The 23,673-nt window shown below is 60.5% G+C and overlaps 1 protein-coding gene across 2 annotated transcripts in view; it reads left to right on the top strand.

Moving 5' to 3' along the window:
* HTRA3 (HtrA serine peptidase 3) overlaps positions 1 to 21,069 on the top strand; it is a gene marked incomplete at its 5' end in the record, with an annotated part of 28,411 nt that extends 7,342 nt beyond the window's left edge. Inside the window, 8 exons of one of the 2 annotated variants that reach the window (XM_081115528.1) lie at positions 4,998 to 5,097; positions 8,164 to 8,386; positions 9,818 to 10,012; positions 10,653 to 10,685; positions 12,368 to 12,482; positions 16,121 to 16,169; positions 17,540 to 17,635; positions 20,027 to 21,069. In XM_081115528.1, the coding sequence (XP_080971654.1) occupies positions 4,998 to 5,097; positions 8,164 to 8,386; positions 9,818 to 10,012; positions 10,653 to 10,685; positions 12,368 to 12,482; positions 16,121 to 16,169; positions 17,540 to 17,635; positions 20,027 to 20,192 (977 nt within the window). In that variant the 3' untranslated portion in view covers positions 20,193 to 21,069. Of the gene's footprint in view, positions 1 to 4,997; positions 5,098 to 8,163; positions 8,387 to 9,817; positions 10,013 to 10,652; positions 10,686 to 12,367; positions 12,483 to 13,558; positions 13,780 to 16,120; positions 16,170 to 17,539; positions 17,636 to 20,026 lie in introns of those variants that run through there. The other variant, XM_081115529.1, reaches the window with a different exon arrangement.
* Between the last annotated feature and the right edge of the window lie 2,604 nt (positions 21,070 to 23,673).

The following is a 23,673-nucleotide window of genomic DNA, read 5'->3' as shown; positions in this document are numbered from 1 at the left end:
CTGGGAACAGGGAAGTTTGCAAGAGAAAGAAAAACATAGAGACTGGGAACTAATTAGACCCAGGAGGAAGCTCCTGGGGCTTCAAAGACTGCCTTCTATGGGGGTGGGGACTGGGAGTGGGTGCCGGGACGGTGGAGGGGCCCTGGGACCGCTCGTCTGTCCCTGGAGAACATCTCTGCACCCCCTCGCTCCTTCACTCATCACTCATGCTCTCCCTGCTCCCTGCTGTCAGTCAGGGGCGCCCAGGCCACGGGGACCGTTTCAGGAACAGGCCGTGGGGCCCAGAGGAGAGAGATGGGTCACTGAGCCTGCTGAGTCAGGGCAGGCTCCCCAGAGGGGGGGTGTTGTCCTGGGCTGTTGTCCTGAGTCTGGGGGGGCAGGGCCTGGCTCCTGTTCCCCCTGGGCCTGGAGAGGCCAAGGCCCGGGGACACTTAGGAGCACGTGTGCTTAGGGGAGCAGCCGGGGCACAGAGCGGAGAGGGGCAGGTGAGGCTGCAGCTCTAAGTGAGACCTGGGCCCCAGCTACTTGAGGTCGCTGCTGAGAAGGTGCCGCCGTGGGGTCTGCGGGCTGTGGTCAGTGTTGCGGACAGGTGGGCACAGCCTAGGACCTCATGGCCATCTGCAGGTGGCCCCTGCCTCCCCAGGTCACAGCTGACCACTGGGTGACAGGGGAGTCCCTGTAAGGGGTGACAGGAGAGGCGCAGGGACCTCCGACTGGCTCTTGGCTGGGCTCCACGCATCATGTACTGGGGGGCGCTGGTGCGTACAGTCGTCCACGTGTGCACGGCACCGACTCCGGGGAGGTGGGCCACCTGTGATCCTTGCTCGTGACAGTCCGGAGTTGTGCAGTACAGAGCCTGTGCAGGCCCTGCGGGCGCCTGGCCTCGGCTTCCCCGTCTGCCCCATGGCGGCCGTGACTGCCCCGAGCCTGCACGCAGAGCCCCCTTCCAGGCCCGCGCTGCCCGAGCCTCCTGGAAGCCGGCCGTGCCCCCATCTCTCCTCCCTCCTGGCTGTGCCATCCCTCTCCTGGGGGGCGCCTCAGGACACCTGGCCTGATGGCTTTTCTGTCAGGTTCCTCCAGACTGAAACATCCAAGGGCTGCGGATTAGTTTATTTTTGGAAAAAAAGAAGAAAAAAAATGCTAACAGCTGAATCTGATCCCAACTGTTGACTTCAGAGTGCTGGCTTAGGACAGGATGGGGGTGGGGGTTGTCCAGACCCCCAAATAAACAAACAGTCTGCTTCCCAGCCAGCCATGGGGCCCGAGGTTTTCATGTGGAAAGTAGTGGAAAGTAGTGGTGGGAACCGAGTCCTCCCTGCCCACTGATTCACGGGTGATTCATCCCCAGGGGAAAGAGGAACAGGAGCCAGGCCCTGCCCCCCAGACTCCCCCCACCCACAGTCAGCTTAAAGGGACAGGGCCTGGCAGAGCTTCTGTCACCAGCAGGCTGACCTGGGGGAGCCCCAAGGGGTGCTCCAGGTCTTGGGGTGTGGGAGGGCTCAGGCTCTGAGGTCCATGGGACCTGGGGCCAGAGCCAGGCTTGTCCCCACCCCCACCCTCCAGCACTCTTCACCTCTGGCCTCAGTTTCCTGGGATGTAAAGTGGGCCAAGAGGCTGCTCCTGGGAGCTGCTCACACAGGGCCCGGTCACTAGGCTGACGATGGCTTTTGTGGGGGTGTCTGCAGCTCTGCTGTGTGCTGGTCAGAGGAGGCCCCCTCAGTCCCCCTCCCCCCCTCAGGCCATCCCCCCCCTTCTGAAGTATTTGCAGAAGCTTCCATGGGCCCCGCCTGTGCCCTTGGGGAGAACTTGTTAGCATCTCCCTGGGCTCCTGCAGCCCTGCATCTGCCAGGGCCCCTCCTGCCAGCAGGGCACAGGGTGCCACAGTGCTGGGACTTTCCTGTTTCCGCCCCCAGCTCAGCCCCAGGCCCTCTGCCAGGCCTTCCTCTTTCCCTTTTCTATTTTTCAGATATATTTGCCTGTGGTAGAAAATTAGGAAAGTCCATGAGAGACAAATTCACTCATAATACACACACCCCGCCCCCCTCCAAATATCCACTGTGAACTGCTTGATGTATTTCCTGCTAGCCTTTTACTTGGGGGTATTTTAGGGGGTAATTTTTAAGAAAACATCACATATAGACTTGACTGTCGCCTGGTTTAAGTGTTCTGCAGAGACCACAGCAGAAGACACTCGGCAGAGGCCGCTGTGCCGCCTAGTTCTCCGGGCACCGGGTCAGGACCTCAGCAGCGGGCACTGTGTGGACTCCGCGGACCCTCAGGACCTGGCCAGGCAGGGGGGTGGACAGGCCTGGGCGTCGGAGCCTCTGAGACCCAGGGTCAGGCCATGTGGTCACGTGGCGTTTCCTGACCAGACATGTCCCTCTCTCATGTATTCACACGGGGCCCGGTTCAGAGTCAGCCACGTCCCTTCGTGGGCGATGCTGTATCGTGTGCACTGTTCCCCTGCCCAGAGTGCTGTTCCAGGCCTGGATCAGGGGCACCCCTGGGCTTCCCTCTGTCCCATCACTGGTCACGCTGTGCTGTGCGTGGCTGGTCGAGGGCCTGTTCCAGCACAGGGCCCACACGCAGAGGGCGCTTGGCATTCATGGGTTGAATACATTGCACGAGAGAGTCAGTGCTGCGGGCAAGGCATTGTGCCGGGAGCCCCAGGCAGGGAGACACTCATTCTGACTGAGAGAAGTCTGCAGGAAGGCTGCCTGGAGGAGGTGGGATTTGAGTTGTGCCCAGGACAAGCTGGAGCATCTTGGTGGGTGGTGGAGCAGAAACTGGGGGTGACAGGCAGAGTGGGGAGGGGTGACACCTGGCCTCGCCCACCCGGGGCTGCCAGACCCAGCACAGCACAGTGGGAATGAGCCTTGGGCTGGGATAAGTTGAGCCCCCGTTTACATGGGAGAGCTGCAGACCTTGCCAAATCCCCAGCCTGGGTTTGGGATTGTCCACCAGGGCCCGGCCGTGGGGGTCACCTGATGGGGACCAGCTTGTTGGAGACAAGCGGCGACAGGGAGCAGGTTCCGTTGCTGGTTCCTGACCCTCTGCCTGGAGCTAGAGCGTGAATCCGGTTCCCAGGGCCTCGGGCGGGTGGGCGGCACTGGGCTGTCTGACGGGCAGCTTCACCTCCAGAGGTGCCGAGAGGATGAGTGATCCCGCGTGGAAATCCACATGCCTAGCACCGTGTGCCGGGAGCACAGAGCCCTGGCCCAGAGGGGCCGCTGCTCCTGGGCTGGTCGTTAACGTGACCTCTGAGCCTTAGACCCACCCAGCCAGGGCCTTGCTCTAGGAAGAGGGCTCCTGGGCACCGTGGCCCCTGGCTGCCCATTTGATCATGAGGAGCCCGCAGTGCCTGGCAATGGTCCCTGTCTCCCAGACTGGCTCTGGCCACAGCAGACAGGCCGCCTTTGATTCCAGCTGACCACAGCAGGCGGGATCCTCCGTGGGCAGTGCCCACGGGCTGCTCGAGGCAGACATTGAAGGACGGGTGGGGCGGGCCCTCCTCGCCACCCCTGGCCGCAGAGACGGAGGCCAGCTCTCCTCTGGCCCTGAGTCCCAGGTCAGGCTTAATGGACAGCCGGGGCCTCAAGGGGCACTGGGTGGGGGAGGCGAGGGGACCCTAGGAAGGGAGTCTGGTCATCCTCTCACTAGATGTGTGTCTTCAGGCAAACGGGGTCTTCTGACTGAGCCTCAGTTCCCCCACTTTGAAGATGGTGAGCCTTCCCTGGCTGCCCCTGAAGGGTTGGGACATAAGTCAAGGTGTGGGGAGGGACGGCGTTTGCTACAGACGGGCATGGGCACTACGGTGGGCCTGCGCCTGCCCCCCTGGCTGCGCCCACATTACCTCCACTCCCTTCGGACAAGCTGGGTTTTCTCTGGCTCCTGACGCTCGGTCACTCCCGGAGGTCATCAAGGGGAATAGCGGCTGCCACACTGGGCTTTGCAGGCCTGGCCCACTTTGCTCACCAACATCAGGGTGGTGGGGTGGGTGGTGGTGTCCCCCAGACAGGGAAGCAGGGAGCTTCCTTCAGTGTGAGTCCCATTCCCACCCAGTTCCCACAGGTGGGTGGGGGCAGGGGGGTCTTCAGTCTCATTTTGAGACCAGGAGTCAAGGCTCAGAGAGGCTGAGTGATTTGCCTGAAGCCACACAGCTGGAACGTGGTGCTGCCCAGCCAGGCCCAGGCGTGTGGAGCCCTGGACCCAGGTTCATTCTGGGCCCAGGACCGCCGAGAGCAGCGCTGGGTGGCTCGGGTTCCAGATAGCATGGGTCTCTGGCAGGGACCTGAAGACCTCGGCACACGCCTGAGCAGGGGGACTGAGGGTCTGGGCCTCGTGCCACCAATCGGCCTCCAGCTCGTGGTCCCAGCAGGCAGCAGCTTCGCTGCTGACGGCAGCAGAAATCTGAGCCGGGGAAGGTTCCAGAGAAGTTTGTGAGCCGCCTGGCAAGTCAGGCTGGGGTGCGGCCAAGTTAAATGCAGATGGGGGCTCTGGAGTGGCCAGGAGGGGCCCACAGTGTGCTCAGTGGGGGCAGCTCAAGAGGAGGACCCCGGGGCTCTCTGTACCTTTAGCCAGTCACTGCACTAGCCCAAGGCCTGGCTGGACAGGCCAGCACTGGCAAAGGGAAGGGACGGTTTCCTTGTGCCGGGGTCCTGCTGTATATGACAGAAAGCCAGTCCCAGGGGGACAAGCTCAGATCCAGTCTGAGTGACATATCACAGCTGTGCAGCGCAGAGCAAGTGTCCCAACCTCTCTGAACCTCCTGGCTGGCCTGGCAGCCTCCAGTGAGTGGTGTGAGGAGCTCAGCGTTAACAATGGTTGGGGTAAGCAAGCCCCGTTCCCAGTGTCCGAGTGTTGCCTCGCTGCTGAGTGTGGGGTCCCTCCGAAGGGCTCTGAGCCCACGAGCCTCACGTGTAGCCCCCCCTCACCTGGGCAGGTTCTGGGCAGTGTCTGGGACTCACTAATGCACCGGGTTCTTCCTGCCAGTGTAGGTCTCCACCAGCTGACCAGCCCGCGGTACAAGTTCAACTTCATCGCCGACGTGGTGGAGAAGATCGCGCCCGCCGTGGTCCACATCGAGCTCTTCCTCAGGTGCGTAAAGCACCCCCTCCTCTCCGGGGTGTCCCTTCCGTCGGCTGGGGATTCGGTTCTAGCACTGGGGGTGGTAGAAGCCAAAGTGGGCTGGGGTCTGGTGAACCTCGCCCAGACCCCTGGCTGCCATGTGCTCCCGGGAAGGACGTCCCCTCTCGGACTCTGGTCCCCTCACCCAGGGAGACGGGCGGCTCCCTCGCGCCTCGCAGAGCTGCAGGAGCTAGGCCGGCGCACGGTGGGGGTCGCTGTGGTTCTTCTCGTTCATTCATGAGCCGGTTTTACTGAGCAGCTACTATGTGTTTATATTCCAGAGGGGCCACGTAGTAAAGCCTAGAGAACGAGTAATCGTGATCCCAGCCCCAGCACAGGGACCCTGCTCACTGGGTGCCACACCTGCCGTGGGAGCCTGGTCACTGGATGCCACTGCCCCATCCTTGGGGGGCAGGGACTGTGCCTCCACTGACAGTGCTCCACAGGGGTGAGCAGACAAAAGGCATGAGCCCAGCACCGTCAGAACAGCAATATCCTGCCCTGGTCGGCATGGGTCAGTGGTTACAGTGATTAGAGCATCGGCCTGGGGACTAAAGGGTCTCCGGTTCCATTCCCCGTCAAGGGCACGGACCCAGATTGCAGGTTTGATCCCTGGCCCTGGTCAGGGCACGTGCGGGAGGCAACCAATCGACGCATCTCTCTCACACTGATGTTTCTCTCTCTCTCTCCCCGCTACTCCGTTCCTTCTTTCTACTCTCTCTAAAAAATCAGTGGAGAAAATATACTCAGGTGAAGATTAACAACAACAAAAAATAGTATCCTTGGATGCCTCCTGTGCTGGCTGCTTTGCCGACATTTCTCAAACAGCCCCGGTGCAGGCCCCCCTCTGAGATGAGAGAGCCAGGCACCCGTGGGACTCACTCCTGAGAGCCAGGCCCAGGCCACCCCTCACTGCCTGCACCCCGAGGCCCCTCTGCTCTGGCCCACGCCATCTCCCTGTGACCCCCAGCGGCTGCCTGTGGGAGCAGGGCCTGGATACCACCCCAAGCTCACGGAGTTGCCAGGTGCCGAGGCCACTGTGACCTCAGGCTTCCTGGACCTCAGAGCTGAGCCCGGCCCTCGGCAATACCCTGGCCCCTCGCTGCCCTTTCCGTGGGCCCCGGACCCTGAGACATGTTATTGAGGAAATTACCACTGAAGGTGCAAAGTGGAACTTGTGCTGAGTTCCTCGCCCTGCCGGTGGCTGGGATGGGGGATACGAGGGAGGGGACACTGTGCCTCTACAGCAGCCCCTGGGCCCTGGGCCCTGAGCCAGCTAATTGCTGACTGCAGCCCCGCCCGGGCCGGTGGCAGTAGGTTTCCATGGGAGCCTTGGAGGCTGATGTCCAGGGGTGAGCAGGCGAGGTACAGGCAGAGGAGATCCCAAACACAGACCAGATGATCGCCAAGCAGGGGAGGCCTCTGCTGTGACCCCTGACCCGGGCGACGAGGCCCCTGGGCTGCCTCAGGCCCTTCTGCAGACAAACGCCAGATCCATTCATGCCAGGCCAGGCAGGCACCCACGGCAGGCGCTTCTGCAGGCGCTCAGGTGTAGCCCCACCCAAGGTGCACCCGGAGCTGGGTGGACACTGCTGGGGTCTCCTGAGAGAGCCCAGGTACCCAGGGTGCCAGCTTCAAACCCCTGCTCTGCCCTTTACCTGCCTGACCCAGGCAAGTGGTTCATGTCTCTGGGCCTCAGTTTCCCCACCCGTGAACTAGAGACCTGCCTGCCTTGTAGGGCACCTACCTGAGAAATCCCCACCCTGCTTTAAGGGGCCTGTTCTCCTCACTCATTTCTGCAAAGCCACCCTGCTCCCTCAGGCCTCTCCGTGGTGTCCCAGAGGGTGCCCGCCTGGAGGAGGCCCTGAGCTTCGTCCAGCATTCGCCTCCCTCCGTTCCCAGGGACTAGGCTGTGGTTCCCATTCAGAGGGCCCTGGGGAGGCTGGGCATTGTCACCCATCATTGGATACTGACCTTGGATCCCCTACCGGCTGCATTGCCCTTTTTTTTTTTTTTTTTTTAATGTCTTTATTGATTTCAGAGAGAGGAAGGGAGAGGGAGAGAGAGAGAGAAACATCAATGATGAAAGTCACTGATCGGCTGCCTCCTGCACACCCCCTCTGGGGATGGAGCTAGAAACCTGGGCCTGGGCCCTGCCCGGGAATCCAGCCGCGATCTCCTGGCTCCTAGGTCGATGCTCACCCCCTGAGCCACGCCAGCGGCTGCATCACCCATTTGTTCCCACACTGCAGAGGCTCACGCTGAGGCCGGGCATTGCCTTGTGTGTCTGAGCCCCGCCCTGCCAGGCCCGTGCTCCTGTTCCCCTGTGTCCCTGGCAGGATGGTGAGGGTGTGGAGCTCACTGAGCAGAGCCTGCCGCCACCGCAGTGTGACCACCATCTGGGGCTTCAAGGCAGGGGCCAGAGGGAGGTGTGAGCCGTCCCCCACCTCAGTGCTCACCCTCACTCTGCACAGGAATTGGGGAAACTCATCCCCAGGAACCAGCTTGCGACCGGCCCAGCGGCTGTGCGCACCTTAGTGTGTTTTCCCTCTGTCAGCAACAGCCCTGTCTGTTGAGTGACTGTCTACCTGCCTCCAGGTGCGTAGGCCCCAGACCCCACTGCTGAGCAGAACAGGTGTCGTTAGCCCATCTCCTGGATGGGGAGACCGAGGCTCAAAGAAGCGAAACCACCTGCCCAGTCAGGCAGATAAGCAGGGACCAGGCTCCAGATTAGAATCCTGGTCTGTCTGGCTCCAGTGTCCTGTTGTCAGAGCATCTGCTATGTTATCACAGGTATAACTCGCAGGCAAATTGCACGCCAGGAATCATTGCCTGTCCCTATGGCTGTCAGATGGGCCAGACGTAGCGACCTGGCTAAGGCCATGGCCAGGAAGTGGCCGAGCCAGGATTTGGACTTAGGTGTGGGGGACCCCAGTGCGTGTTCTTTCACCCACACTGGCTTGGCCGTCACTGTGGCTGACCCCTGTGCCCAGTCCCTGGTCCCTGAACACCCTGTACTCCCCTCTCCCCCCACAGACACCCGCTATTCGGCCGCAACGTGCCCCTCTCCAGTGGCTCAGGCTTCATCATGTCAGAGGCCGGGCTGATTGTCACCAACGCCCACGTGGTGTCAAGCACCAACGCCGTCTCAGGCCGGCAGCAGCTCAAGGTGCAGTTGCAGAATGGTGACACCTACGAGGCCACCATCAAAGACATCGACAAGAAGTCGGACATCGCCACCATCAAGATCCACCCTAAAGTGAGTGGGCTGCAGGGCCGGCAGGACTGGGGGGACCTCTCCAGACTCCTGAGCTTAGAAACTCGGTAGCCCCATCTTCCTGTGGCCCAGTTGGAGGGACTGAAGCCCAAGGGACCGGCAATTTGTCCCTTCACGGGTCAAATCAGATGAGAGCAAGTCTGCCTCCTGCTGGCCAAGAACTGTGCTGCTCACAGTCACTGCCAGACGGGGTCCTCCATGGCCCAGGGCACTGTGTCCCTCCCCAGCCGCCTGCAGTGATGCAGCTGTGCTGTGGGTGTGACAGGCTGAGGGGAGCACTCGGGACATGTGTCCTGACCCTCCACCTCCACATTGGCCCCCTGCCACTATGAAAAAAGCCTCCTTAAAGAAAAAAATGGCTTATCTGATGTGGCGCACAGGAAAGGGGAGGAAATGACTGGTTCAGGCCCTCTGCTGGAGGTGCCGGGCTGGGAGGACAGCCGTCAGTACAATGGGCAGCCCAGAGGGTCCACGCAAGGGGTCCCGCCCGCTGGCCTCCAGAGCTGCAGTGAGGCCCCCATGATCTGGGCATGGCTGGCCCCAGCGCCTTATAAAGAGTTTCGCCTGGAAAGAATTCCAGACCCCCAAACGCTGCAGAAGCGGTGCTGATAGAGCCCCGTGCCCCAGCTCCCCCAGTGGTGACATCTGACATAGGGGCGAGACACCAGAACTGGGAAGTTGACCTGGGTGCAGGCAGCAGGGCTTCAGGCGGCACGGGTTCCACGTGCTTGGGCGAGCGCCCGTCGGCACCTTCCAGCAGGCGCACAGGGCTCCCGCTGAGCACGCGCCCTGCAGCTCCAGAGCTCCTGGGCTCGCTGCCGAGTGAGACAGAGAAGGCTCCGCTGGCCCCCGGGGACAAAGAGAGGATGCGTGGGTGTCCCATGGGGATGGCAGAGCTCGGCTAGGTTGCTTTATCTCTCTGGGCCTCGGTTTCCCCATGTGTGTACGCTGGGAGACCAGGTTGAGCTGGGCCCAGGATTCCATACCTGGGGTTCACGGGTCCTTGGCTGGGCCCAAGGCTCCCCAGATCTCCCAGGCCTGTGCAGCAGTGTGTGTGGTGCACTTGCTGGGGGCAGGGAGTGTCCATAGCTTCTAACTGGTTCTCAGAGGGACCTGTGACCAACCAATGGGCTTGATGGCCTCAGAGACTTGGTGGACCCTCTGTGTGTCCCCCTCATGATGAATACCTGGGAGGGCTGGGGTCACGCGTGGGGCTGAGCCTCTGCTCCATGGATGCCAGCCTGGGTCTCTCATTCACTGTGGGTCAGCTGGAGGCCAGCTTTGGTCTGTGGGGGCGACCTGCCTTGGCCTTCGCCCTGATGGCTCCATGCAGGGTCCTGGGTGTGGCCTGGCTGTCATCCTGAGCAAAGACGGGCTGCTGAGCCTCCCTCCTGTGTCATCCCCTCCCCTCAGAAAAAGCTCCCGGCGCTGCTGCTGGGCCAGTCAGCAGACCTGCGGCCCGGCGAGTTTGTGGTGGCCATTGGCAGCCCCTTCGCCCTGCAGAACACAGTGACCACGGGCATCGTGAGCACCGCCCAGAGGGATGGCAAGGAGCTGGGCCTCCGGGACTCGGACATGGACTACATCCAGACGGACGCCATCATCAACGTGAGTCCTCGGCCGTCTCAGCGGAGCCCGGCCCCTGTCCCCAGAGCCCACCGCCACTTGACACGTCCACTTGCTAGAAAGGCCTGCCCCCGGGGTCAGAGGCTGCTGCCCTGACTGGGGACAGCTCTTTAAGATGCAGAGACAGAGCCCACCCTCGAGTTATCTTTGCCCAGGTTACACACCCCGTCAGCATTTCTTTAGTAGCAGTAGTACATGGGATGGCACCTTGTGCACTCACGAAGCACTTTGCCTGATGTCCCAGCGCCGGCCTCTCTGGGCCTGCCATGGTTCAGGCCCTCTGCTGGAAGTGTCGGTCTGTCTCGACTCCTCCTGTGGCCACCTCCTGCTGCCTGGCCAGCGAGTGGTGGGGACACGGAAGCGAGCCTGGAGCGAGCCTGGAGGTTTGTGCGGAGAGCAATGCCCGGGCCAGACCTGACGCCAGGCAGCCGTCCACCTGGTCTCTGTGGGCCTCAGCTTTCTTACCTGTGAAATGGGAACAGCAATGAGGCCTTTCAGTGCTGCTGGGGATAAAACCGGCCACATCTCTTGCAGTTAGAATGATAGCCGGACGACAGAGCTTTAGGAGCACTTGGGCAGGGGTTCAGGGCTCGGCTGCTAACGCTGCGTTTCCTCCCCGCAGTACGGGAACTCCGGGGGACCTCTGGTGAACCTGGTAAGTGTCCCCCGAGCGGGCCTCCAGTTTTCTGGGGCCCCGCTCACATGAGGGAAGTGCACAGCCTCAAGGTGGGGATGACAGTTAGGAACGTAGCTGGGCCGCAGGCCAGGGGACAGATCCCGAGTCCCTGCTGTCTGTGCCCCCCAGCCCCCCAGGAATGCTGGTGGCTGTCAGAGGAGTAAGGATGACCCAAGAGCAGCAGCCCAGGCAGGAGCACGTGCCCATTGGGGACCTGGCGCCGTGGAGACACAGTTGGGACCAGGCTCCCCCGCCCCCCGGCCTCCCCGGCCTAGGGTTCACATGCGAGATGAGGGGGTGTCCCCATTCTCTCTCACTCTTCTCAGTCCCCCTCCCCCAAGTCTGTCCTGGGCCCCAAAGTCGGGCTCATTCTCATCCTGGCTGAGATTCCCAGGATAAATCAGGAAGCCCAGGTCAGAGCTCCGAGGTCCCGAGAATTGTCAGGTGCGGTCCCCACCGGGGGAGCTCCCACTGTGGGGTGGAGGGGATCAAACATGGGCACAGCCAAGTGCAATGTGAGGAACAGAGAGCGAGCTTGGGAAGTACGCTGGACAGGGAAGCCTTGCAGTGATGGAGGAGCAAGGAGGGCTCCCTGGAGGCGGGAGCATCTCAGCTGGGCTGTGGAGATGGAGCATTGGGGGAGATGGGGACATGCAGGAGAAAGATATTCAGGGAGTGGGCACAGCACGGGCAAGGGGCGGGGTCCCAGGCAGGAGCCGTTGCTGGAGAAGCAGAGTGGGAGGGATCGGACAATCGGGCAGTGGAGGAAGCTGGGGTCCCCATGTCCTGACGTGGATGGAGGTTCACCCTGCACCCCAAGAAGCCCTGCAGGCTTTTAGCAGGGCCCAGGCCATCCCACTGGTGTCTGAGAGAGCTCATGCGGGTAGACTTTAGGCTGGAGGCCAGGAGGCCGTGGGGATGGGCAAACAGGGTAAATGAGAGACCTCCGATCCTCCCGCCTTGAGAGCTCCTGAGGACCAGGAGGGGACGTGTGCTCAGGGGACCAGGCACAGGAAGTGTGCCTTGACCCAAAGTTGTGCCCCCAAGGGGGCCCCTGGAGAGCTGTCCAGGATGTCACCCCTGTGGTGGGCAGAAACGCTGGTCGCGGGGGAGGGGTGCCAGGCTGTGGGGAGGAGCCTTCCCAGGAATGTGTGGTCCCTGGTGGCCAGTGCAGCTCTGGCCCATGGCACCAGCCTGGCGGGGGTCAGGGCAGGGTCAGAGTGGGGACCAGCTCCAAATGGAGGGACAAGGGAGTGGGGGATGCTACAGAGCTTCCCTGGCCCCACTTGCCCCCACCCTGCTTCCAGAAGAAGGGTTAGAGGAGGAGCCAGTCCCCACAGTCCTCACCACATCCCTCTCGGCTCCAGCCCCTTAGATCACTGCCTGGGCGTGTCCGGGGCCGGTGGACACTGCTTTCAGGGGCAGCCAACATGCCCAGCGAGGGAGGAGGGGTCAGGTGTGGAGGAAATGGGGGGGAGTTGGGGGTCCCTGCCCTGGATGTGAGCCCCCTTCTAGGACAGCTTCAGGACCATCCCAGGAACCCTTCCAGCCAGGATTGACAGCCAGGGCAGCTCTGGGGCCCTGGACACGGGGCTTTGCAGTGAGGGCAGCAGCTGCTTGGGTTCCTGGAGTGATCGCCCCTCTGATCTCTCCACACCCAGGACGGGGAAGTCATTGGCATCAACACGCTCAAGGTCGCAGCTGGCATCTCCTTCGCCATCCCCTCGGACCGCATCGCGCGCTTCCTCACAGAGTTCCAGGACAAGCAGGTCAAAGGTAGGGAGCACCCCTGGGGCTGGCTGAGGCCAGGAACACTGTGCCAGGGCTCGGGTGCCCCAGCCTCCAGCAGGGGCCAACCCGTCCTTCAGTGCTGTGTGCCCCTGCTCACTCCCTACCAGCCCCGAGATCCTGCGCCTCAGCCTCTCTCAGATCTTCCTCCTCCTCACTTCACGGCCATGTTCACCCCCAACCCCTCCAGACTGGCTGGGAATCTCCTACCTCACTTCCCACCTCCAGCTGCTTGGGCTCCCTGTGTCTCAGCTGCTCTGTAGTTGTCAGAACCTGGTCCGTCCTTCCTTCCTTCCTTCCTTCCTTCCTTCCTTCCTTCCTTCCTTCCTTCCTTCCTTTCTTTTTTTCTTTTATCTATCCTTCCTCCACCCATCCATCCACTTATTCATCCATCCATCCATCCATCCATCCATCCATCCATCCATCCACCTATTCATCCATCTATCTATCCATCCACCCATCCATCCATCCACCCATCCATCCATCCACCCACCCACCCATCCACCCACCCATCCGTCCATCCATCTACCCACCCACTCACCCATCCATCCACCCATCCACCCATTCATCCAGCCTTCCTGCCATCGATTTGCCCATCCCTAAGTACTTCCCCTTTCTGCCCTCCAGCCGTGCACACTGCCAGGTAGGGTAACCTGTACTCCAAGAGAGTGGAGCCCAAGCCCTTGGTCCTTGGAAGTCACCCTCCTCTCAGCCTCCATCTCCTCACCCCTGTGCACACAGAGATATCCAGCCCACCCTGCCCACTCATGGGTGGTCCTGAGCATCCATCTGGGAGAGGCCTCAACAGGCACAGGTGACTCTCCTTAGTGAGGACATGCTAATCGCTTTCCTAAAGTCAGTGGTCACAGCCCCTGTCCAGAGGAGGGTCACACTGCTGATCTCAGGATCTTTCCTGGTGGCCTCCGCCTCCCACCTTTCCTTTCAGCCCAGTGAACTTCTCCCTCCGCCGCTGTGTCTCCATGCCCACCTCCCTGCCAACCTGGCCTGCACCTGACTCCGCCCCGATACTCACGCCTTCAAATTGCCTGCCTGTCTCCTCCCAGCCCTCTCACCAGCAGTTCAGAGAGCAGGGGAGCTTCCTATGCGTGGCCACCCTCCTCCCCTCGGCCAGCCACACACACAGAGCCCGGTACAGCCCCGACCGGTGCCACGAGGACTGGTCATGTGAAGAACTGCTGTCAAGGCCCCCGTTTGGTTCATCAGTGTCCCTGTGTGAAGATGGCCTGGAGCCAGGGCAGAGCCAGAAGCCGAAGGCCTCTGTTGGTCAGAGGGACCATCTAACCTCTTGAGCCCTTTCCCCTTGGCTGCTCAGAACCTCGGAACATGACCCAGGGCGGCACCTCTGTAGCCATCCTAGGCTTGGCTCTTTCTCTAATAACTTCCCTGTGCACCCCTCGCGGTCCCCCTTCTCAATGATGGCTCCCTCCTGCCCCGGCCCTGCTGCCATCTCCAGCCCCGCCAAGCTCACTTGGGTGCCTGCACCGCCCCGTGGGCCCTCCCCCACCCAGCCCCAGCCCCAGCCCCAGCGCTCCTTCCAGTTCAAGGAGAACTGTCCTGTCTCTGCTGGAAACCCTCTGGCCCCACCTCTCTGGGGGGAAAACCAAAGCCCCCCTGACCCCCAGACCCACAGGCCGGGGCCTCCCTGGCCTCATCTCCCGCAGGGGCCATCCGTAATTGCCCCTGGTGAAATGTCGGCTTAAATATTTGTCCGTTTACGGGGCTTTGAGAGGTGTCTGCGCATTCCGGACAGGAGCCCTTTATCGAATACATGAGTGCAGATGTTTTCTCCACCAGCGGCTCGTCTGCTCACCCCCTCCGCCGCCTTTAAAAAGAGCAGACGTTTTGTAAACTTGGATCAAGTCTGATTTACCACGTTTTTTAATGGACCGTGTACGTGGTGTTCCATCTAGGAGACCTTCGCTCACTGCCGGTCAGAAAGGTTTTCTCCTAGACATTTTACTCTCTGAGGTTTTAAATGTTGGACTAGGATGCATTTTGAATTAATTTTTTTTAAATAGTGCAAAGTAGGGATCCACGCTCTTTTTTGTACTTTGGATATTCGGTTGTTCCAGCACCATCTGTTGAAGAGATTGTCCTTTCTCCACCGAACAGCCTTTGCAAGTTTGTCGACAATAAAATACACTCATCCCGTCCCCCTCGTCTGTCTGTCTCCGTTAGCCCGGTCCCACACCGTCCTGGTGGCTGTCGCTGCCCGGTAAGCCCCGAGGTCCAGCAGCGCAGCCCCACCGGTCCTTTTTTTCAAGGCTCTGGCTTTTCTCACCCTTTGATTTCCACATGGATTAGCATCAGCTTGTCCATCCCCAAAGCCCTGCTGATAGTTTGACTGGGGCTGCGTTGAATCTCTAGTCAGCCTGGGAGAGCTGGCATGTGACAGTGCCACACGTCCTGACCCGGAACGCAGACTAGCTCCCCATCACGGTGACAATGCCGCACCTCCTGACCCGGAACGCAGACTAGCTCCCCATCGCGGTGACAATGCCGCACCTCCTGACCCACAACGCAGACTAGCTCCCCATCACGGTGACAGTGCCGCACCTCCTGACCCGGAACGCAGACTGGCTCCCCATCACGGCGACAATGCTGCACCTCCTGACCCCAGACTAGCTCCCCATCACGGTGACAATGCTGCACCTCCTGACCCCAGACTAGCTCCCCATCACGGTGACAATGCCGCACCTCCTGACCCCAGACTAGCTCCCCATCACGGTGACAGTGCCACACGTCCTGACCCCAGACTAGCTCCCCATCACGGTGACAATGCCGCACCTCCTGACCCGGGACGCAGACTAGCTCCCCATCACGGTGACAATGCCGCACCTCCTGACCCGCAGCGCAGACTAGCTCCCCATCGCGGTGACAGTGCCGCACCTCCTGACCCGGGACGCAGACTAGCTCCCCATCTCGTCCGTCTTCTGTGGTTTCCCTCGGCGATGTTTTCTAGTTCCTGTGTGCGGGTCTCACGCGTCTTCATCAGCGTTATTCCTGGATATTTCACATTTTTGAGGCTATCATAAATAACATATTCTTTCAAATTTCAATTTCTGATTGTCTGTTACTAGAATCCACAAGTAAACCTGATTTTGTATGCGGCTCATAAGAGATCCTGCAACCTTGATAATTTGCTGATGTGGTTGGATGGCGCCTAAGGGTGCGGGTGGTGTGAAGTCACCAGACTGAGCCAGGACATCTCCCAGCCAAGAGTAGCCAAGAGGTCTGGCCGGTGCAGCTCAGCGGTTGAGCATTGACCTATGAACCAGAGGGTCAGGGTTCGATTCCCGATCAGGGCACATGCCCGGGTCGTGGGCTGGATCCCCAGTCGGGAGCGTGCAGGAGGCAGCCGATCAATGATTCTCATCATTGATGTTTCTAACTCTCCCTCTCCCTCTCTCTCTGAAATCAATTAAAAAATATGTATTTAAAAAAGAAGGAACTCTTACCTTTAAAAAAAGAGTGTCCAAGAGGACAGAGGTGACTCTGGGAGCACAGCGGTGGGCCGGCCCCAGCTCCTGTGGGTGATTCCTGACCCGCCCTGCGCCCACTAGCCGGGTGGGTTCTGACTGGGTGCTGTCATGTTCTGTTTCCAGACTGGAAGAAACGCTTCATCGGCATCCGGATGAGAACCATCACACCTAGGTGAGTGTCTGGCGACGTTCCTCCCAGCTGCGCCCGTGTGGCCCCAGCCCTGGCCTGGTCACGCCTGGCCGCCTGCAGGTGCTCCCCGGGGCCTGCTGCACTCAGACTCCCTCAGGACTTCGCTCAGGTGCCCCCTCCTCTAGGAAGCCTCCTAGATTTAGTTTCCTGTGGCTGCCATAGCAAATCCCTATCAACTTGGCTGAAAGCAACAGAAAATTATTCCCTCTCAGTTCTGAAAGTCAGAAGTCCAAAATCAAGGTATTGGCAGGTCCCTGCTCCCCCTGAAGGCTCTGGGGAGAACCCTTCCCAGCCTCTCCCTGTGTCTGGTGGCTCCAGGTGTCCCTTGGGTTGTAGCTACATCACTTCAGCCCCTGTGTGTCCCTTTCCAAATACCCCCTTTCTTTCTCTTATGAAAACGCCAGCATTAGGCTCAGGGGCCACCCTCGGTCGGGATGACCTCATCTTGAGATCCCCAACCAGCTGCATCCGCAAAGACCCTGTTTCCAAACGAGGTCACGTTCAGAGGTCCTGGGTGGGCAGGAACTTTAGGGGGACACATTCTTCCTCCACAGGCTGCTCAAGTGGGGGGAGGTGCCTCCTCTTAGCGTGCACCGCCCTGCTTCCCCCCGCCCCCCCACGGCGTCGGTCCCCGGATGTAGGAGTAGCCCGTGTGTACCCAACCCGCCTTGACCGCAGGCTCCCTGGGAGCGAGGACTGTGTCCCGCTCACCCCTCTGCTCCACCCAAGTAGCAGGTCGGCAGCGGGGGGTGCCTGGGGATCCTGGATGAGTGAGAGAAGGAAGGGGCAGGGGAGCCAGGGAGGGAGGATTTGAAGGAAGAAGCCGCCGTGGTGGGGTGCTGTGGGGAGAGCTAAGGGGCGCCCTGCTGCCCACACCCGCAAACCCACACGGGACCTGCAGGGATGAGTCTTCCTGTTTCAGCAGCTGCTCGTCTAGGGATTAATTCTGAAGGCAACTCGTAATCAAGACCAATATACCAGTTTATCTTTTAGGTGTGTTCTTTCTCTCTTTCTCTCCATCCATCCATCCATCCGTCCATCCATCCAGCCTTCTGTCTGTCCGTTCCACCATTCACCATTGTTCATCCCTGCTTCCATCTGCCCCTTTGTCCCTCCCTCCCTGCCTCCCCCCGCCTCTCGCCCACCCTGCCAGCCTCCTAGTCATGCACATTCACTAAGTTTTCTCTTGAGGAGCCCATGTGGAGTGGGGGGCCCAGACAAGAGCCAGTGACAATCCAGAGCGGTCGGTGGCAGGACCGCGCAGCGTAGGAGCCCAGGGGAGGCTCCTCGTCTGGCCCGGTGGTGAGGGGAGGCTCAGAGGAAGAGCCTTAAACAGCAAACTGTCTTTTCAGTTTGGTGGAAGAGCTGAAGGCCAACAACCCGGACTTCCCGGAGGTCAGCAGTGGGATTTACGTGCAAGAGGTTGTTCCAAATTCCCCTTCTCAGAGGTAGGCTCCACCAGGGGAGGCAGGGAGGCTGGATGGGGGCAGGCAGGCATCCTGGTGGGAGTGGGCCTGGGCTGGGCCTGCCTCTCTAGCCTTGGGCTTCCTCGAAAGATGTGACGTGCGAGTGGCCAGTGGGATGCTGGCCTGTCCTGTGAGCCAGGGGCAGGCTGGAGAGGTGATGGATCCCTTAGAGCATTGGCCTGCATGACCCCTGTCCTCAGGGGCAACAGAGCAGTGGAGCCCCACCTCCCACCCCCCGAGCTGGGAACCAGCCTGACGAGACTAGTGGCTGGCCTAGGTCCTTCTCTTTTCTCATCTGGGAAATGGGCACACTCCAGCCTACTCTACCCAGGAGACGGTGTCACATCAAGCTCTAGAGAAAGGCTGAATGTTTCAACACCACGAGCCCAGACAGTGTGCACACTGACGTGGGTGACCCAGGCCCCCAGGAGGGCTCTGCACAGTCCCTCCCGTCCTTGGCCGAGGTCCCCATGGTACCGTTGGTGGGCTGCGTCAGATCGGTGGCCCTCAGCTGTCATTCCGGGAGCTGGAGGCCGTCCACACTGGGGTTTGGGCTGCTCTGAGGGCTGAGGATGGGGCATAGAGTGGAGAGGAGCCAGGCAAGCAGGGCTCCCACCCCCATGAGCCCCTCAACTGGGCGGGGCCCCGGCCTTGTTTTACGCACTGTGCTGCTTCAGGGGCCCGCGCTGGGGGACCCAGCCCCACATCCTTCTGTGATAAACACTGGGAGCGCGCATGCCAGGCCCCAGCATGCCTGCAGGAAAGTTGTTGAAGTGTAGATCCACGAAGCCCAAGGGTGACCACCCAGCTCTTTATCAGGGTTGCTCTGCTCCCCTAAATTCAGCAGAGCAGTTACCGAGATCGGCCATGTGCCAGGTACTCCAAGAGCTGCAGAGGTAAGATCGGTGGTGATAGTGACTGCCGGTGACCGAGGCTGCATCCTGAGCTGGGCGTTCCACATGCACAGCAGCCCAGGAGGTGCAGGGTGCTGCTCTCACCCCATTCCTTAGATAGGGAGACTGCGGCTTACAGAAGTTACCCCTCCAAGGTCACACGGCCAGCACATGTGGATCTTGGCACAATCGACCAGACATCTGATAACTGCACCACCCTGCGTGCCCTCCCTCTGGGTGGCAGGGAAGGTCACAGCTAGTGGAGCGCAGAAGGGAGGCCAGCCCAGCAAGCTCTGCCTCTGTGCCAAAGCCTTAGAAACTATGACACATGGGGATCAACCCCTAGACCTTGTCGTTGCTGAGCCTGTTTCCACACAGGACTGCAGGTGTGGACACCGAGGCTCAAGGGGCACAGTGCCTGGCCCGAGGCGGTCCCATGGGAAGGCAGAACTTAACCTGCCTTCTGATGCGGGGAAGAAGTAGGCTTTTTTTTCAATATCCTCACCTGAGGAAGTTTTTTCCATTGATTTTCAGAGAGAGTGGAAGGGAGATGATAGATAGATAAATAGATAGATAGATAGATAGATAGATAGATAGATAGATAGATAGATATAGATAGATAGATAGATAGATAGATGATAGATAGATAGATAGTAGATAGATAGATGGTAGATAGATGATAGATAGACAGATGATAGACAGATGATAGATATAGATAGGTAGATGATAGATGACAGATGATAGGTAGATAGATAAATGATAGATAGATAGATGATAGATATAGATAGATAGATGATAGATAGATAGACAGATAGATGATAGACAGATAGATAGACAGATAGATAGATAGATAGATAGATGATAGATAGATAGATAGATAGATAGATAGATAGATAGATAGACAGACAGATAGATAGATGATAGATAGATAGGTAGATAGATGATAGATAGATAGGTAGATAGATAGATAGATAGATAGATAGACAGACAGACAGATAGATGATAGATAGATAGATGATAGATAGATAGATAGATAGATAGACAGACAGATAGATGATAGATAGATGATAGATAGATAGATAGATGATAGATAGATGATAGATAGATAGATAGATAGATAGATAGATAGATAGATAGATAGATAGATAGAAAGAAAGATCGATGTGAGAGACACAGCGATTGGTTGCCTTCTGCAAGTGCCCAGGCCAGGGGCTGGGGATGAACCTGCAACTCAGGCACCTGCCCTTGAGTGGAATCGAACCCACAACCCTCCGGTGAGCAGGCCGACGCGCTAACCGCGGAGCACGCCGGCCGGGGTGACGCAGACATTCCCGCCTCTCGCCTGGTGTGAGCCCAGCAGCCGGGCGCGGATCTTACCTGCTGAACAGATTTCTCTTAAACTGGTGTTAAACCTGATGGCGCCCAATGGGGGCCCAGCCTAACGGGCTGTGAGGTGACCACATGACTCTCCCGTTGGCAGAGGGGGCATCCAGGATGGCGACATCATCGTCAAGGTGAACGGGCGGCCCCTGGCGGACTCGAGCGAGCTGCAGGAGGCCGTGCTGACCGAGTCCCCGCTGCTGCTGGAGGTGCGGCGTGGGAACGATGACCTCCTGTTCAACATCGCGCCCGAGGTGGTCCTGTGAGGGGCCGCCCCCGCGCCAGCGCCAGGGCCTGCAGCCACACAGGTGCCAGCTGAGCTGTCCACCAGGAGCCACTGCCTCCGGCGGGCTCAGGACGAAGGACCGAGCTCGGTCCTCAACAGAGCCAGCGCCTCCGCCCGGCCACCCGGACAGAGCCACAGGCTGGGCTTGGCCAGGGTCCGAGCCTCAGCCTCAGGGAGTGTTACTCCCGCGTCCCGGTGCCCGTGGGGGCAGCCCAGTGTCCCCCTGCACAAACCCTCCTGAGGGCCACCTTTCAGGCCCTTGGGGTAGCATATGATTCCGATACTGGGCAGACTCCTCTGTAGTCCCCGGAAGCCACCCTGCCCCCGTCCTGCCTTTGCCCCCATACCTCTGTCCGACCTGCCCACCTGCCTCTGCCCGCCCTCCTCAACGACGCACCTCAGGGCTCAGCCCCCACGGCGAACGACCGGGGCTGTCCACCCGCCGGCCCGGCGGCCCTGCAGAAGTCAGGTGTGGCAGGCCTGGCCCGGAGCAGGCACCCAGGGACGTCTTCTGGCTGCCCAGCGGAGCCCTGTGGCTGGCAGTGAAGTCTCCTCCCCGGTGGGTGAGAGGCCAGCGGGGAGCCTCGTGTGTCAGCGCTCTAGAAGGCTCCTTGTCCTCCTGGAGGGGACCATGGAGGCAGAAGCAGGGGCAGAGGAAGCTGGGACCTCCGGGGGAAGGGGCCGCAAGGACTGGGTGCTGAGCTGTCCTCTGCCGAGCCACCGACCCCGGCCCCTCCTGTCCACTGGAGCCGTGTGGTCCCCGGTGCACCTGTGAGCTTCGCTGTACAGTCGCCCCACCCCCACGTTGCTTGCATTGTGTTTCTCTACTGTACGAAATTAAAGTTTACAAGCACATGGTCCTTAGTCAGTGGGGGCATTCGGGGCACCCATCCCTGCCGGCCACAGACAGCAGGCACAAGATCACCCAGCCACTCAGGGCCCTGTGGTCTTGGGCAAGACGCCCCTGCCTTGGGGTCTCCACTGTGCGGGAGGGACGGCGACCGCTGGCCTCCCGGCAGGTGGGCAGAGCGCTTGGAAAGGTGAGTGGGTGATGGCCAGTCCCCGCTGTGCTGCGTGCGCCCGGCGGGTAACAGAGCTTTCCCTACGTCTGTGTCCCCCTCACCCTAAACCACCCAGCGGTGGGGATGTGAGGCAGAAAAAGAGAGAGCAAGGTATGGGGGTGGGAGTGGGGGTGAACTACAGAATTTTGAGGCTGGGGTTTGGCAGGTCCAGATTTAAATGACCCCCCATGGGCTGACTGTCGGAGAGGGACTCAGATGGCTCTGGCAGCAGCCAGAATCCCGTTGGTCCCTGGGGACGCTGGGTGTGGCGGCTCTGTGCACTCAGCCAGCCATGCAGGGAACTTGACCGAGACTACCCTTAGAAGGGCCAGAAACTGTTGTGACCTGGTTCTCTACCCGGTTTCAAAATCCTGGGGCTCAGATTGTCACGTGAACCAAGCACCCCTCCCCACACACACACCGGCCCCACTGCGGAGGGAGGGGCTGGGCCCAAAGGTGGCCCTGCAGGACACCCAACCCCCACCAGGCCACGGTGCCTGCCTCTCACTGGCCGGCCTGCCGCCCACCCCCCACCGGCATCATCTTCTGGAAGAGTCGGAGCCTGGCCAGGAGCCTGGTCCAGCCCACGTGCTGGGGCCGCCTATCTTCCAGCCACTCTCGTCCCTCTGCTGCCATCCAGCCTGGGCCAGACTCAACAGGCCCTGTGCCATCCTGACCCCCTCCCACCTTGCCCCCGCTCTCACCCCCACCCGGCAGCAGCTCACAGAGCGCGGTTCTTGTCCATCCCTGGCCACCTCAGCCAGGGGCCCAGAGGCCACCCAGCTCCTCCTGAAAGGAAGGAGCCTGGGAGCGTCGGGGCCGGGGTCCAGGCAAGGCCGGTGTGGGCCCAGAATCGGGAAGAGGGCAAGCTGGGGGCAGGGCATTTAGAGCCCAGCCCTGAACTTGCCCAGCCTCTGAGAGGGATCTGGAAGTCCAAGACCGAGGTGGGGCCCATCCCGTTCCTGGCGTGCGGAGGGCTGCCCGTCGCTGTGTGCCCACGGTCCACACTGCAGGGGCGAGAACAAGCTTGCGCAGCGTCCTCTTGGGGCAGCAGTCTCGTGATGAAGACCCCACCCTCACCTAACTCCCCTCACCTTCCAAAGGCCCCAGGCCCACCAACCAGCACACTGGGGGTTAGAGCTTTGGCATATGGATTTGGGGTGGGGTGGGGTGGATAATTCAGTCCATAGCACTGAGGCAGGAGTAGAGAGAAGCTAACTGGCGACGTGGCACAGAGCTGGTGGCCTCTGGGGCAACTGGGGGCAAAGCCCAGAGACCCTCTAGGAGCTGTGCCATCTGAGCTGAGACAGGTGCCCGAGGCGTGGGAAACTGGCGTGTTCGTGCAGACCTGCCCTCCTGCTCTCGGGGCTTCCTGGTGTCCCCTGGGCTGGAGAGAAAGAGGGACACAGGCACCGGAGGCGGTACTGACAGTGAGCCCAGAACTGTCCCTTGCAGCTGCGGGTGACCTCAGGTGTAGTGCGGGACCTGGGCAGGGCAGCAATGGCCCCTGCTGCCCAGATCTTGAGAGACTCAGAGCAGAGGTATTGGGAAGCCCTGGCATCTGCCCAATAAATGCCAGTTGGCTCATGCACTTCCAGCTTCCAGACGGGCCACCCGGCTCCCAATGATTGGGGCTGCCGTGGTGGATGTGCGCTCTGTGGCATTCAAGGCCTGTCCTCCACCAGCCACCAGCCCTGCCCCTCCCCACCCCACCCCCAGGCCCATGGAGCTTGCCTCCCAGCTGCTCCTCCAGCTGTGCTCCGTGAAAAACAACTTTTTCAGAGCCCGCAGCTGCCACCATTGTGCAACCCTCCAGGCTTTTAACACCCGCCCCCCGCCCCTTGCCGTGGCTGGGCTCACAGCCACCCCCCTGCCTGTCCCCGAAGCTATAAATGGGGTGCCGACCAGGCAGCACCTGCATGAAGAAGCACCCGTTTGGGCCTCAAGGTCCCTCCCTAGGCAACTGGGATCCTACAAGGACAAGGCCAGGAAAGAGCATTCCTAGCCCCGTGTCCAAAAGCCCCATTGGACAGAGGCGGAGACTGAGTCCAGAGACAAGGACGGGGTCACGTGTGAGCTGGTGGCTGGCCCCCAGGGGTGCAGGGCGGGGCTGGAGTAGGCAGCTGTGAGCACAGCTGTGCAGCACAAACATCCGCTGCCGGGGGGGGGGGGGGTGGCCAGGAACCCCGGACCGTCCTGTCCTGTGAGCAGCAGGCCCTCGGGTCACAGCAGCATCCTTCTGGAGTCCCTCCCGCCCCACCGGGGTGAGTGCATCCAGAACAGGATGACCAAACATGGAAGTTCGGGAATGGGTCAGACGCCAGGGAAGCAGCAGGGTGCCTGGCGCCGTTACCCTGGCCTTGAGCGGTGCCTGGGGGCCCATCTGCCAACATCTGCCTC

The sequence above is a fragment of the Miniopterus schreibersii genome (genome assembly GCF_964146895.1).
Source record: "Miniopterus schreibersii genome assembly, chromosome: 1".
NCBI lineage: Eukaryota > Metazoa > Chordata > Mammalia > Chiroptera > Miniopteridae > Miniopterus > Miniopterus schreibersii.
The sequence above is the reverse complement of the archived record's forward strand: the minus strand, read 5'-3'. Positions and strand labels throughout refer to the sequence as shown.